Source organism: Doryrhamphus excisus, linkage group LG9 (assembly GCF_037039965.1).
Source record: "Doryrhamphus excisus strain RoL-2023G ecotype Guam linkage group LG9, RoL_Dexc_Guam_v1.1, whole genome shotgun sequence".
NCBI classification, from domain to species: domain Eukaryota; kingdom Metazoa; phylum Chordata; class Actinopteri; order Syngnathiformes; family Syngnathidae; genus Doryrhamphus; species Doryrhamphus excisus.
Genome location: NC_136365.1, coordinates 6,590,759 through 6,604,603, shown reverse-complemented (window position 1 = coordinate 6,604,603; position 13,845 = coordinate 6,590,759). Strand labels below are relative to the sequence as shown.

General features: G+C 41.6%; 3 protein-coding genes across 6 annotated transcripts in view; 1 reads left to right on the top strand and 2 right to left on the bottom strand.

Moving 5' to 3' along the window:
• The window catches only part of LOC131101399 (ATP-sensitive inward rectifier potassium channel 12-like), a 26,645-nt gene extending 14,476 nt beyond the window's left edge, over positions 1–12,169 (bottom strand). The window contains exons 1-2 of one of the 3 annotated variants that reach the window (XM_058046506.2): positions 11,955–12,169; positions 546–674 (exon numbers count right to left, since the gene is read on the bottom strand). The gene's annotated coding sequence lies outside the window, so the exon portion shown is untranslated. Of the gene's footprint in view, positions 1–545; positions 675–1,918; positions 2,071–2,099; positions 2,488–11,954 lie in introns of those variants that run through there. The other 2 variants (XM_078793321.1, XM_078793322.1) reach the window with 2 other exon arrangements.
• LOC131137704 (uncharacterized) lies at positions 556–12,631 on the top strand. Of its 2 annotated transcripts, XM_058085953.2 has the most exons (15): positions 556–721; positions 1,704–2,728; positions 3,094–3,233; positions 4,622–4,769; positions 4,832–4,903; positions 7,045–7,077; positions 7,512–7,580; positions 7,677–7,766; positions 7,948–8,042; positions 8,683–9,307; positions 9,466–9,700; positions 10,673–10,757; positions 10,885–11,044; positions 11,156–11,260; positions 12,463–12,631. In XM_058085953.2, exons 1-15 carry the CDS (start codon positions 631–633, stop codon positions 12,484–12,486), a joined length of 2,997 nt encoding a protein of 998 aa, XP_057941936.2. In that variant the 5' UTR covers positions 556–630; the 3' UTR covers positions 12,487–12,631. The 2 variants fall into 2 exon arrangements, with proteins under 2 accessions (XP_057941936.2, XP_078649446.1); XM_078793320.1 differs by lacking the exon at positions 12,463–12,631 and having other exon boundaries at positions 11,156–11,419.
• Positions 12,630–13,845, bottom strand: smdt1b (single-pass membrane protein with aspartate-rich tail 1b). Its single transcript, XM_058046584.2, has 2 exons — positions 13,640–13,845; positions 12,630–13,125 (listed from the first exon to the last, which is right to left on the bottom strand). Exons 1-2 carry the CDS (start codon positions 13,799–13,801, stop codon positions 12,988–12,990), a joined length of 300 nt encoding a protein of 99 aa, XP_057902567.2. The 5' UTR covers positions 13,802–13,845; the 3' UTR covers positions 12,630–12,987.

Genomic DNA, 13,845 nt, shown 5'->3' with positions numbered 1-13,845 from the left:
TGTTGTGTTGCTTCTTAATCTAAAATGTAAATGTGCACTTTGGTAAAAGAATGTGGATTTTAAAGAAGTTCAATCAAAGAAACCACTCAAATTTGATGCGTTTTTTTTTCAGTCTCTAATATGATCTAATACTTCAAACTTGACGACATTGGGTGCTCTATGTTTTCCCATTTTTCAGACTTCTAGTGATGATGATCATGTACTCTCTGAGGTGACCTCAAGCGCCAGCAGTGATGATATTAGAGGTAGTTGGACCTACGAGTGGAGTCTTGTTCACAGTGTGAGCCCTGAGTGGGAACTTGATAGCTGTGACGCTGACATACAATCCAGGTGACACAACAAGCCTGCTTTTTTACTTCTGCACCGGAAAACACTTAAGAACCATGAAATGACAATCCCTCACTCACATGCTGAAACTATAACCGTAATTTCTAATAAGAACTTCATATGAATGTATGGTAGATAATGTCCAGTTTTGATTAGCACTGTCAAAATGTCAATTTAACAATACTGTAGGTTTACCTTTGCAACTTGCTTTGTCTTACATTGTCCAGCTCTGCAAATAACTCGGACATTCAACAGAGGAGAAGATCCCTCAGTGTAGAGAGGAACTGTGTGGACCAAGAAGATATGACCCGGATGGATCCTTCTCTCGTTTGCAGTACTCGAAGCCCCTGGATGGATGAGAGGAGAGGTAGAGACCGATCCCGCAGAGGGTCAGGTAAGTCACACACAGGCACTGTTCCCTCAATGCATAATCTTAACCTATATCAAAGAAAAAATAAAAAAAAATACCAAAAATATACTGTAATTTTATGCATAATATGACGTTATATTGTTCTTTAGAACAGTGTTTTTCAACGTTTTTTAAGCCACGGCACGTTTTTTACATTGCAAAAATCTTACGGCACACCGCTAACCACCTCACGTGCATAACTATGTCTATTAGAGGAACGAGGCAATCGGCTACGTGTTGCACCACTGACGAATATTCCATTGCTCTCACTATTGTGCCGTGGCACAGTGGTTGAAAATCACTGCTTTCGACCACAAAATACAGTAGTTTAAATCAACAGTGCCTCTGCTGGTTGCAGCCATGTATTGCACTCCATTTTGCCTCATAAGATGTGGTTATCTAATGAATAAAAACTGTTATCGGGCTGCACGGCGGTTGAGTGGTTAGCACACAGGCCTCACAGCAAGGAGAGCCGAGTTCAATTCCACCCTTGGCCATCTCTGTGTGGAGTTTGCATGTTCTCCCCGTGCATGTTTGGGTTTTCTCCGGTTTCCTACCACATTCCAAAAACATGCTAGGTTAACTGGCGACTCCAAATTGTCCATAGGTATGAATGTGAGTGTGAATGGTTGTTTGTCTATATGTGCCCTGTGATTGGCTGGCGACCAGTCCAGGGTTTACCCCGCCTCTTGCCTGACGACAGCTGGGATAGGCTCCAGCACCCCCCCATAGGTGTCCATAGGTATGAATGTGAGTGTGAATGGTTGTTTGTCTATATGCGCCACTGTATGACATAACATTTAAGACGTTCCTGCCTTTCTTCTGTAATGTCTTCCTGCCTGTTTATTGTGTGTAAATAATGTATTTATCATCATCATAGACGTAGTGCCCACGTTTCAATCTTGTGACACATCTAGTTAATTATTCTGCCCATATCTAGATTCAAATAAGTCAATGTGATTTCCAGAATCCAGGGGAGTCAAGGAACAAGAGAGTGGATACTTCTCTCCAGACAGAAGGACTGATGGTGATCAGACAGAGGACAGCAACAAAAGGGCTTATCGTTACTATGAGAGGGGTCACCCGCTCCCTAACAACTATGTCCCTGAGCCCAAAGCTTCTGTCCCATACAGGAACGTCAATCTTGGTGTTCCCTCCCAACGGAGAAACCAAGAAACCTACATGCAAGATTCATGGAGAAGTGAATCGCCTCAGAGATACACTTATCACTCCAATTTTAGGAGGGGGACTGACTCATTGAGGAATTCTCCGACACGCCACAGTTCAGCGAGCCCAGACAGATACAGAAGATCAGACAACCGAATGCGCTCTCTCTCTAGAAGTGGGACTCGATATAATGCACCTTCTCAGCATACATCCGGCAGGTCTAGTCCATCTCGTAGACAGGGTTCCTTTGCCTCACGGGCTGCATCACCATCCAGACTGACACCTTCTCATCAGCGCTTTTTCCAGAACGAAGGATATGAATCACAAAGAGGATGCAGTCGAGAGTCCAGGCGCCCGTCACAGGCTTCCAACAAACATAGTTTAGACTCCGAGAGGCTCTACAGGAATCTGGAGTCTATCTCCCGCCGTGCCTCCTCCTCAACATTTTATCAAAACACAAACAAGGGATCCCAAAGAACTTCTCAGTCAAGGGAAGTATCCCCATGCAGAAATGGCTCACACAGCCGCACATCACAGAGGGAGCCATCCTCCAGAGACAGCAGACACAGCATTTCCCCAGGTTCCTGGAAGGGATCATCTCAGTCTGTGCTCAGCATCCCCGTCTCCTGTGGGTCCTCCACTTCAAAACAAGGTGTGTGCTCTCAGGAGTCAGCTGTATCGCCGATCCATGCTGCAATCATGGAAACGGATAAGGGCGCTGATGAGACTATTACGCTCAGCGGCGACAGAAGCAGGAGTAGCGTGAGGCGAGGCATGGAGGCCTTGTTGCTGTCTGAGCCTAAGAGGACTGCACAAGAATTGGAGGTAAATGAAATATATTTTTCGGTATTTTTGCGTAATCTAGTGCATATAAAACATGTCGTTACAAAGATTACCTTCAGCTTTTTTTGTCAGAGGTATTAATTTAACAATGTTTATTATTGTGATTGTACTTTTCTGTCATATAGAAAAGCGTTATGTTGCCAAATAAGGTAAATACACCCAGCAACAATAAACATGTTAAATTAATACCTGTTTCAATATTATTATGTAATATTAGATGTGCAGGTTGTGCCCGCTGAGTTATAGTGTATCACTGTTGACTTAAAAACTATTTCAGTATTGAAGGTTATTATGAGGCAAGATAATTTAATTAAGGTAATTGATGTTTCTGTTGTCACACTTCTGAGGCGGCGATGACAATGGAAGACTACATAGTTCTGGCTGACATTCCAACAATCCAGCTGGAGTCAGAGGAAGAGTATCCAGGGCTGAGAAGAAGGAACCAGAGTCCCAGCCCTTGTAGGGACCAAAGGATACGGACTCAAAGGTTGGTGGTACTTTATGCATAATAAATTAAACATCCACCTACCACTCAATGCAGTAATACTACTACTTTATTTAAAATGTCGGACATATGGGGAGGGCAGATGAACTACAGTCAACAGGATGCGGTTGTGTTAGCTGCGGTGATGTGATGTAGAGCGTGAATGAAGAGGTGGATCGGTGAATCAGCTCAATAACAAATTATTTAATGATTGTTTCACAGAAGTTATGCTTAAAAACACAAATACACTTTCCCACATGGGAAGTTTCTAGTTTGTTTTATTTGTATTAGCTCAAACTAAAAAAAGCAAAATTCAGCAACCATAGTAAAACGACTTAAACAGACTAAAATTTGTGTGTGTGCAAAGGGACACACACAAATGGATAGGAGCCCAGAATTTGGTGCTACACCCCTGGGTGTGAACATAGTAATGTAAATCAGGTAAAGACCAACATATAAACATTAGAATATACATTTAGTGACTACATGTAGTATACTGTATAGGGCCGATGACTTACCATCACCATTTCTGTTTAGCATGCCGTCTAATAGCGGCGTGCTCTTTTCGCCATGTGAAGACAATTAGTCAATAGTCTCCTTACAAAAACAAAAACAAATTTTTTCTGATGTTATGTTTCTTGCACGCGGGCCACAGGTGTGCTGGAGCCTATCCCAGCTGTCTTCGGGCACACTGGACTGGTCACCAGCCAATCACACTGCACATACGTATTGACAAACAACCATTCACACTCACATTCATACCTATGGACAATTTGGCGCCGCCAATTAACCTAGCATGTTTTTGGAATGTGGGAGGAAACCGGAGTACCCGGAGAAAACCCATGCATGCATGCGGAGAACATGCAAACTCCACACAGAGATGCCTGAGTGTGATTGTCAGGATATGTATTAAAAATAGATAATTGAAAAAAATGTTTACAAAATCTAGTGGCATCTTTTACCTCAGAACTACAACTAATTGTTTAAATACTATGTGAGGAATACATAACTATTTGGTCAGAGCCACTCATAAGCTATCAGTGCACTCAACCAACGGGAAATTGCAGGGAGTCATTATGTATTACAGTATAACAATATAACAATATAAGTCTGACTCACCATGTCACCTTACTAAGAACACGACTAAATTCATCACACAGCAACTTAAAGTATACCTTCAAAATATACAAACATGCACCAATACCAAGTTTAAAATGAAAAAGTTTTCCCAGAAGGCATTGTGTCTGAGCAACGCTTTCTTTGATGGCTACGATATCGGCTGCTCTCTGGGCTCTGTGCACCTCAGACCCAATAATGAGCTCTAATACATTTACAACAGAAAGAATGTTGATAATAAAGCTCTATTTTAACACTGTCATGTTGTTCTGAAGCCGTCAAGATCAGTCAGACTTCTACAACTGGAAGTTTGAGTCGGACGAGAGGGGCCGAGGCAGAGAGCGAGGGAGAGACAGGAGAGAGAAGGACTCAGAAAATGGACGACTTTCTCAAAGGCAGTCGACAGCATCGCTTCATTTGCAGGTAGCTTTAGTTAAATATACCAGGGAAAAAATATGTTTCATTTAGTGATCCTTCTCTAATAGAACCCGGACAAGCAAAGGGAGGCGCCTGCAACGGCGAAGGAGCGAGCGCCTCCTGGTAGTCCACTGACACAGGTGAGCTGTGGAGCACTTTGACTTCTCTCTTTATGAAGTATGTGGGAGGAAATGGCTCTTTCATTCATTCTATCCATTCACTGATGCGTTTTTGGAGGAAAAAAAACAGGAATGTGCTGTGTTCTTGGGTATTCATGCTTGATTTATTGCCAACATTAATGGATTGTGGAATGCTGCAGGCAACACTAACAGGATGATGGATGATTACCTAAAATATAAAGCATTAACAGGGTTTCACCTATGATTTTTAGGTTGTGGTGGTGGGCTGCATGGGAGGCGGACTGCTACTGCTTTGTCGTGCCACTGTGGCAGCAAATTATTTTTAAATATTTCAATTTACTGCAAGTAATAGTGTCAAAATTAGGTTTGTTTTCATAGGCTTTTTTTTGGGTCTATCATTCATACATTCTAAACCAGGGGTCTCAAACTCAATTTACTTGGGGGCCACTGGAGCTCGGGTCTGGGTGAGACTGGGCCGCATCAGGTTTTCCCCCCAAAAAAAAACAAAACAAAAAAACGCATTTATTAAAAACAAAAAAAATTTAAAAACTTCGCTTTGGTTCCAATTTTCTACAAGAAAATCTCTAATAAAACATTCCGTTTCAAGTTATTCCGTTATTCAAGTAGCCTTCAAGTTATTTCCTTTAAACTTAAATAGCCAAAAACTTACCACTTCCACGCGGATAGGGAGGATAACTATTAACAGTTATTTAACCTTTAACATGAACATTAATCAAACGTAATCATTTTTTCTAGGTACATGATACCATACAGCATCCATATCAAACTTGCGCGGGCCACACTAACATTAAACTTTCATATCAAGGCGGGGGCCTCAAACTAGTGTCCTGCGGGCCACATTTGGTTTAATTCTGAGCACATCGAGGATGATCATGTAACAGGCCAACATCCATTTTAACTGCACAAATAGCATTAACATACCACAAACAATGAGACTATTTTGGTTTCATTCTGCATATGTGGGGGGCTGGGTGAACTTTGGTTGACCTATGGAATAAACTGCAATAACTCACAAACAAAAGCAGCGCAAATGTTCTTTTTAACCGCACAAAACAGCAGAAACATAACACACAAACATGACTGAGTTTTGATTGGGGTGGTTGCCAACTTCACTCAGGTCTTTAGCACATCTGTCATGTTCTCTTGCATCAAATAGTAATGTAGACTCTTGCATGGACAACTCTACAAACGATGGACGACAGTAAACCTTCTGAGTTGGAGTTTTGTAAATAATATTGTGTTCAGGTTTAAAAAAAAAACCCAATGACTCCAAGGTGTGGCAACTTATTTTACTGTGGCACTGCAACACGATCGATTACATGTAGTGAAAACCCTAATTACAGTCGTAAAATTAAGGTTTTTTTCAGCAACATAAAACTTTATTTCACCTAACTTTTGTTCATTTCTGCTCCTTGTCACTTTTTCATGCCCTCATAATTAATACATTGGATACCATCAACATTGTGAGTATCATGTGTTTACTATCATTCACTTCTCCATTATGTTGGTGTATAACATGTCATTTGATTTTTGGAATAGTGTCAGTAAAGAAAGGGGTCCTGCTGATGCAATGTTCAATGACATACATTACACTGCATAAACTCATAAACGACATAAATAAATGTATATTATATTATAGGGAGGCGTTTGATACCTGGCCATATTCACAGTTTTATTGCTATATCATTGAGGAATAAGCTAATGCTATGTAATGCTATGTGCCTTTACAGTTGAAATAAAAACATGTTGTGGGCAATATCGTTTCTTTGGGGAGAAGAATATTTATTGCCCAGTTTGAACATGCTGTTTTTTAAGACCATGCATATGAATCTGTACATGCATAAAGGCCTCCTCTGTATTAAAAGTCTTAACCATAATAGTCATATAATATTCTCCGTAGGTGGATAAAATATGGTAGATTGCATTATATTCTATTTATCTCTGTTCTGCTTACAACAGTGCTATCTCATGCTTGCATGCACTTTTTTTCTACTTCAGCTTCTGTTATTCTGTTATTTCTGTTATCTTTATTTCATTGTTAGGTCCGCCGCATGAAATGTAACAGCAAAATGCTTTCTCATTCTTCCTTCTAATCCCATTGCAGATGCTGCCACTTGCAGGGGTGGATGTCTTTACTGGATGAAAACGGACAGGTAGAGATACAATTTTCGTCTTATTTTCTAAAACATCTAATATGAGTCAACTTTGATACTATGATCTCACGAAAGTGAGTACTCACGCACATTCAGCTACCCTGTTCTAACATATAGTAGTAGTCTGTGTTAATTGTATAGTAGTACAATATAAAGTTCATATCCACTGAAAAAATCTCAACACACCGTCATTAAATAAATAGCTTTAGCATTGCCAGGGTGCACGAGTGTTGGCAGTACTGGGGAGATGCGGTTCATCAACCATGAATTCCAACACATTGCTAAGCAGATCATGACTACCTCCTTTAAGAAACTTGGCTGCAGTTTTCTTACTTAAAAAATATATCCATGTTTCATTACTACTATACTGTCCCTCAAGAAGATGAAATGTGAGATAATGTACACATAATGTTGTTTTCTGTATTTTCGGTCAGTGGAGGAAATATTGGTTTGTCCTGAGTGATGCATCACTGAAGTATTACAGGAACACCAAAGCTGAGGAGGTACAGTTACAATTAAAGACTGTCAATTTTTGCGTGCATCAACTTAATTAGGATTTCTTATAGCAGTTTTTTTTTCCTTGTCTTATTGTGCTACAGTCGGATGATGTGGAAGGAGAGATCGGCCTTTCCTCGTGTGTCAGCGTGTCAAACTGTGACGTGGAGAACAACTACGGCCTCCAGATTGAAGTACTGGGCTTTTGATTAATTGACTCACACACTGTGCCACAATATTGGCATCATGTATTAATCTACATAGATTCACATTTATTATACTTTTATACTATTACACTTGTCAGGCTTCTTCCCGTTTCACAATTTGTGTGTGTGTGTGTGTGTGTGCGTGTATCTGTCTTTTGATCACACCCAGACAAAGAGGGCAGTGTTCACTCTCTTTGCAGTAACCTCTAGGTTGCGGCAGAACTGGGTGACGTTACTGAAGCAGGCCATCCAGAACAACATAAAGTGAGTGTGACTCCATACTGGGAATTGGTGGTACAAAAAAAAAAAAAAGTCAGTGGAAAAGCCAGTAAAGTCTAAAAACGACATCTCTGACCTAGATCACATTCCACGCCCAAAATATAACAGTTTTCCTCAGGGACTTGACTGAAGGTAAAGATAAACATAGTTTAAACATAGAAACACATAAATCATGACCAACAAAGAACAGACCAATTAAAAATACAAAGCACTGTCCTAAATAAAAAAAGCTAACAGACATTAAAATGTAACACATCACACTAATAAAAATATAACTAAAAAAGAAGGCAATAAATGAGGAAAAAATATTGTTATGCTGCCAACAAATTACAAATAAATACATATACATAAGAAATTACATACACCACAATATTAATTCTTCATTTCCATCATGAGAATTTCACTTCGAACTCAGTTGTACTATAAATAAGATTTTTTTTTACATTTTCAACCCCCCCCCCCAGTAAAAAAAAAAGTGATAGAGTTGCATAGAATTCTAAAATTCCTGACTTCATCAAAGAGATGCAACCGATGTGTTTGGGTGGTCTGACTGCAAAGAGCCCTTTTATCATCTTTCTTCAGATGTGTAACATTAGCCTCTTACTTTGCCTCATTCTACCCTCAGCCAATCAGACAGCAGTAGCGAGAAAGGGAACCCCATCTCCTGCGGACTGTCGTCATGCCAACCTGCTGCTCGCTTCACCTGCCCCGACTTTGAGCCAACACATTCCCACACCACAGCAACCTACTCCCACCAGGCCAATGGCCCACATCAACCTACAGACGTGAAAGTGCATGCAAACGTGTTCTCGGACCTTCACAAAGAAGAAGATTTGGACTGTGACTGGGCAAAGCGACTGGAGGAGAGGAACAAGTGGTTTGAAGACGGCGTCCCTTTCACAGAAATGGGCAGCCGGTGGGACTACATGCAGCTGAAAAGGGGGAGTGTACCTGTGCCAATCCTTGACACCATGGACTCAGCGGTAAGCAGGAAGTGGACGGAATTGGAAAGGCTGTCATCGAGGGGCATGACTGCACAATCGCTCATTGGAGCCCAGGCATATCAAACAATCACACCCTATTCCAATGAGCCTCCGGTTGATTCTCAGACATGCGAATCGAGCCCTGCTAGAGAAGAAGCGATTGTCACCAGTTTACCATCAGACACATCCTGCTCTAAGGAGGCTTCCCAATCTATGAATGGGTTGCACCATGTTCAAACAAACACAGCTGAAGCCCTACAAAAGGAGGTGAGGAAAAAACGTTTCTCTGCACCATTCATGCATACAGTTCAATTATATTAGCATACAGTTGCTCCATTTCATCAAATCAAATTAAATCAAGGCACTCTTAATATGGAGCGGGTTTAAGGCTAAATGTTTCCATTCATTCCAAATGCCTCTTCCAGGCCCAGTCCCTTCGGAAACAAGTAGAGAGCATTAAGAAAGAGCGTGCCAGCATGGTGATAAAGGTTGACAGCCCGTGTGGACCCACGGCCCCCTGCAGGGCTATGCTTGAAGCTATGGAAGCAGCCCATCAGAAAGAACTGCAGGAGCTGCAGGAGAAACATGAGAGGGAGATCAGCGAGCTGGAAAGACAAAGACAAAGGATGCTAGAGGAGGAGCGACAAGCTTCTGCTAAAGGTGCAGTCAAAAGTATTGTATTTTCTGTATCGCTTGTCCTGTATAGCGTCACATCAGGTGCTTGAGCCTATCCCAGATGATTTCGAGCAAAAGGCAGGCTACACCGTGGACTGCTTGCCAGTCACACACAGGAAAATAATAAGATGGCAGTTGAACCTCACGCCATTTGTTCTGCGGTTTTTACTTTGTGTCAACAACAGGGAACATTAGGTCCATTATTTTAGGTAATTTCCTCCCACATTCCAAAAACATGCTAGGTTAATTCATTAATTCATTCATTTTCTACCGCTTTTCCTCACGAGGGTCGCGGGGGTGCTGGAGCCTATCCCAGCTGTCTTCGGGCAAGAGGCGGGGTACACCCTGGACTGGTGGCCAGCCAATCACAGGGCACATATAGACAAACAACCATTCACACTCACATTCATACCTATGGACAATTTGGAGTGGCCAATTAACCTAGCATGTTTTTGGAATGTGGGAGGAAACCGGAGTACCCGGAGAAAACCCATGCATGCACGGGGAGAACATGCAAACTCCACACAGAGATGGCCGAGGGTGGAATTGAACCCTGGTTTCCTAGCTGTGAGGTCTGCGCGCGAACCACTTGACCACCGTGCCGCCGCTAGGTTAATTGGTTACTCCAAATTGTCCATAGGTATGAATGTGAGTGTGAATGGTTGTTTGTCTATATGTGCCCTGTGATTGGCTGGCAACCAGTCCAGGGTGTACCCCGCCTCTCGCCCGAAGACAGCTAGGATAGGCTTGACCCAAGCGACACAAAGTAAAAAAATGCAGAACCAATGGTGTTATGACCTGATGGTCTTTAAGGTAGATCAGGTCGTTTGAAGATGACACTTTTTAAAAGTGAAAAATTTTACTGTTGCATATGGAACAGATTAGAGGTTACATGTCTTGTATTGTTTTAGCACAAGGCAGAAATCAGTACCTGATAAGCAAACTTTATTATGACAGCAATGGAGGCGCTGAGCGCAGCCCACAGTGAGGAGCTGGAGGCCAGGAGGCTGGAGGAGGCGCACATGGAGACATCTTACAGAGTGTAAGAAATCATAAGTTTTTCACACGCTCTCCCCTGCAGGTTCAAGATCTGTTCTGCATTGGACCGTGATGCCACATGTTAGAATTTCACCATACAACTGGTGTATTGTACATATTATGTGTGTCAGGCCCCAGGACGACATGTGGCGCAGCGAGTTGGATGTGCTGTCTGAACGATACTCTCAAAAATGCCTGGAACTGAGCCGCACTGAGGAGAACAAACGAAGTAGAGAAGCAGAGCTTGGATGCAAAGTGAGAGAAATGGAGCAGCTCAAGCTCGAGAACCAGGTTGATGACATTGTTATACGTAGCACACCATAAGCAATCAAAGTTAAATTCCCCCTTTTTTGATTGTATATGCTTGTAATACTTCAAAGCATATCATTTCATTTTTTTCAGGAGCTTAAAGACAAGCTGGCAGAAGAGATTAGCCGCATGCGTTATTTCATCACAGGGCAGAGGCCAGACGTGGTGTCCCTTGGCAACGCTGCATTAGAAGTTGAGGTAGTGACGACAGTAATTTGTGGTTAAATTAGAACATTTTAACAATGTTGAACAACAATTGCTGCTGCACAAGTGCTACACAAGTAAGCGTACAGCTCACAGTATCCTGCCCTAGTTAATTGTTCCTGAAATTGGATTTGGCCAACGGATGCTAAGGGATTTTGGACCCAATTTAATGAGACAAATTGTTAGAACAAGTTTGTTTAATGTGTTGTCTTGCATCCCCACTAATGGCTCCCTGATGCAACATTATCATCCTTTCCTTTTTTTTTTATCTTGGCCTTGTTTGTGGTGCATTTATCCACGATATGGTTATTGAGCAGCACATACTGCCACCTACTGGTTGATTTGCATAACACCGGTATTGAAAGTGTGAGGTACCAGAAGACTTCGAACAAGGGACACAAAGTAGGGGCGTACTTATTCATTTGGGGGCCCAAGGCAAAACCAGTCTTAGAGTCCTCCACTTCCTGGTAGTTTCTCAACACATTTTTTTAATTTTGGAACACATGGCTAGTTACATAGCCATGTTTATATACCTTCCCAAAACGTCTTCCTATTTCCTGTACAGGAAAAAGTCCTTAAAATCCTCCTGGGGGATTATTACCTAACAAGTGATGTATCTCAACGCTTTTATTGTAATTGATAAGAACATTGAGCAACATTTAATATAGCTTACAGCTTTAATACTCACATCTGAAACGCATCACTCGTAGACTCAGCTTCATTCCGAATACTTCTGCATCTGACAGTGAGAGCAGTGCTACTGTGAAGAGTATCTGACTCTTGTGTGCCTACGTTTGTATATGGGAGTATGGAAAAAGTTGACAACTTCGGTAATTTTGACTATGTACTTATTTCTTCTCGTCTTCTCAGCCACTACGCTTCAAAGTTGCGTTTTTGACACAGTCTTCCTGAACCAATCCCACTACGCTTCAAAGTTGCGTTTTTGACACAGTCTTCCTGAACCAATCTGCACGTGCGCAGTAACATGGAATAGTCCATTGCATGAGATGGGATGGGGAGCACTGGAAACGCTATTTATAGATTACGCATTTTGATGAAACACATACACGTCAGAATCATATTTTGGCTCTTATTAGATTGTACATAAGTGTGTACATAATGATCTGACCAGTTCGTGCAAATACATTCTTTCCTGAGACTGAGTCCATTCACTGTTCAAATATGCTTTGTTCTAGGCAACCAAGGACAACAAGGCTTAAAGTTTGTCAAGCAAAGTGAAATGAAGGCTTCGGCAGCTCGAGATGGTTTCTCTCCATGAGCACTTGAGACCGGTCAACGCAGCACTACAGAGGAAGAGTGATGGAAGCAACAAATGAGAAAAAAATGTCAAAAGCCCATTTAAAGACCAATTAGACACATTTTATTGACTCACTTTGAGTTGACAACATGCAAATAAGAGTGAGGCATTTTCATTATGCAAGCCTCACTTGATATGGATTTGTTAAAATATGTTTTGTTGATACAGATTAATGGCATAGGACAGAGGTAGGAGATATGCAAATCGAGAGATCTGGAATATCTGGAAGCACAAACACCTCATTCCTCCTTTGACCATCTGATATTCAACTCAACAATAAACTCTATATATGGAAATAAAAAAAAAACAATAAGGGCAGGTTGCAATGTGTTACTGTCATGCTGACACAATATGGGCACAGGTTACATGAAGGTACACAAGATAGGCGTTTGATGCGGTCAGTTCAGTCATCGTCATCATCATCTTCAGGGACGAAGATGTCGTGCTCCTCCAAGAGGGCAGCAAAGTTCTTGCTTATCAGAGTTCCCACGTAGAGGAAAGGCACCACCACCGCAGTCATGCGGATAAGACCAAACGCCGTCTGGGAAACACAAAGAAATTTGGACATTAGGATTTATTATTATAAACCATTCATGGATATCAGGGGGGTAGTGTGTGGGCAGAAAGCCTCGCTTGCAGGAAAGGGTTACCGTTTTGCATTTTCATCAAGTACAGAACCAAAGCAACATAATTTCTAATGCAAATATAGTATTCTGATATAATTGAGGTTGGTTGTGCAAAGGCATGTTAATAAGGCATTTTGTGCTGATCATGTGTGGCAAAGGCCTTTCACCTACAGTATATTATACAAACAATGGTACATTAATAATTAAGCTGCACCAAATAACTCATGTTTCAAATGTGAGACCGTTTATTATTAGCTATTAGCTAAATTGTACAGAAAAAATATACTTCTGGATATTGACTGTCCATTACAACTTTGCTAACCCATACCTAGATCACTACAACGATTGGCCACAGGTGACAAGCAGGACTAGGTCCCTCCGCCATTATGAGTCATCTTTCTTCTCTTTTGTTTTTTTAAAAGCACTTACTTTATCCGGTTTCGGTAGGATTGCCCCCGAGGACGACGAAACGGCACTTCGCGTTGGTGTCGTTCTATTTAGATATGATGTTTTCGAACCGTTATTACGCCCCAGTATGCCAGCATTCCTGGTGATATGTTTCAAGGAGCACCGTAAAACACTCGACGCCATTTTTCCCCAGTCAAAGGTGACAGAATGTAGGTGGGTGGGGCTAA

Excerpts from the sequence above, each read along its gene's own strand:
- LOC131137704 (XM_078793320.1), top strand. The coding sequence starts at position 631 with ATGACCCGGATGGATCCTTCTCTCGTTTGCAGTACTCGAAGCCCCTGG. Across the intron at positions 4,770-4,831 it reads CAGCATCGCTTCATTTGCAG|AACCCGGACAAGCAAAGGGA; the intron begins GTAGCTTTAGTT and ends CTTCTCTAATAG. Across the intron at positions 10,758-10,884 it reads ATGGAGACATCTTACAGAGT|GCCCCAGGACGACATGTGGC; the intron begins GTAAGAAATCAT and ends TATGTGTGTCAG.
- smdt1b (XM_058046584.2), bottom strand. The coding sequence starts at position 13,801 with ATGGCGTCGAGTGTTTTACGGTGCTCCTTGAAACATATCACCAGGAAT. Across the intron at positions 13,126-13,639 it reads TCCTACCGAAACCGGATAAA|ACGGCGTTTGGTCTTATCCG; the intron begins GTAAGTGCTTTT and ends TGTGTTTCCCAG.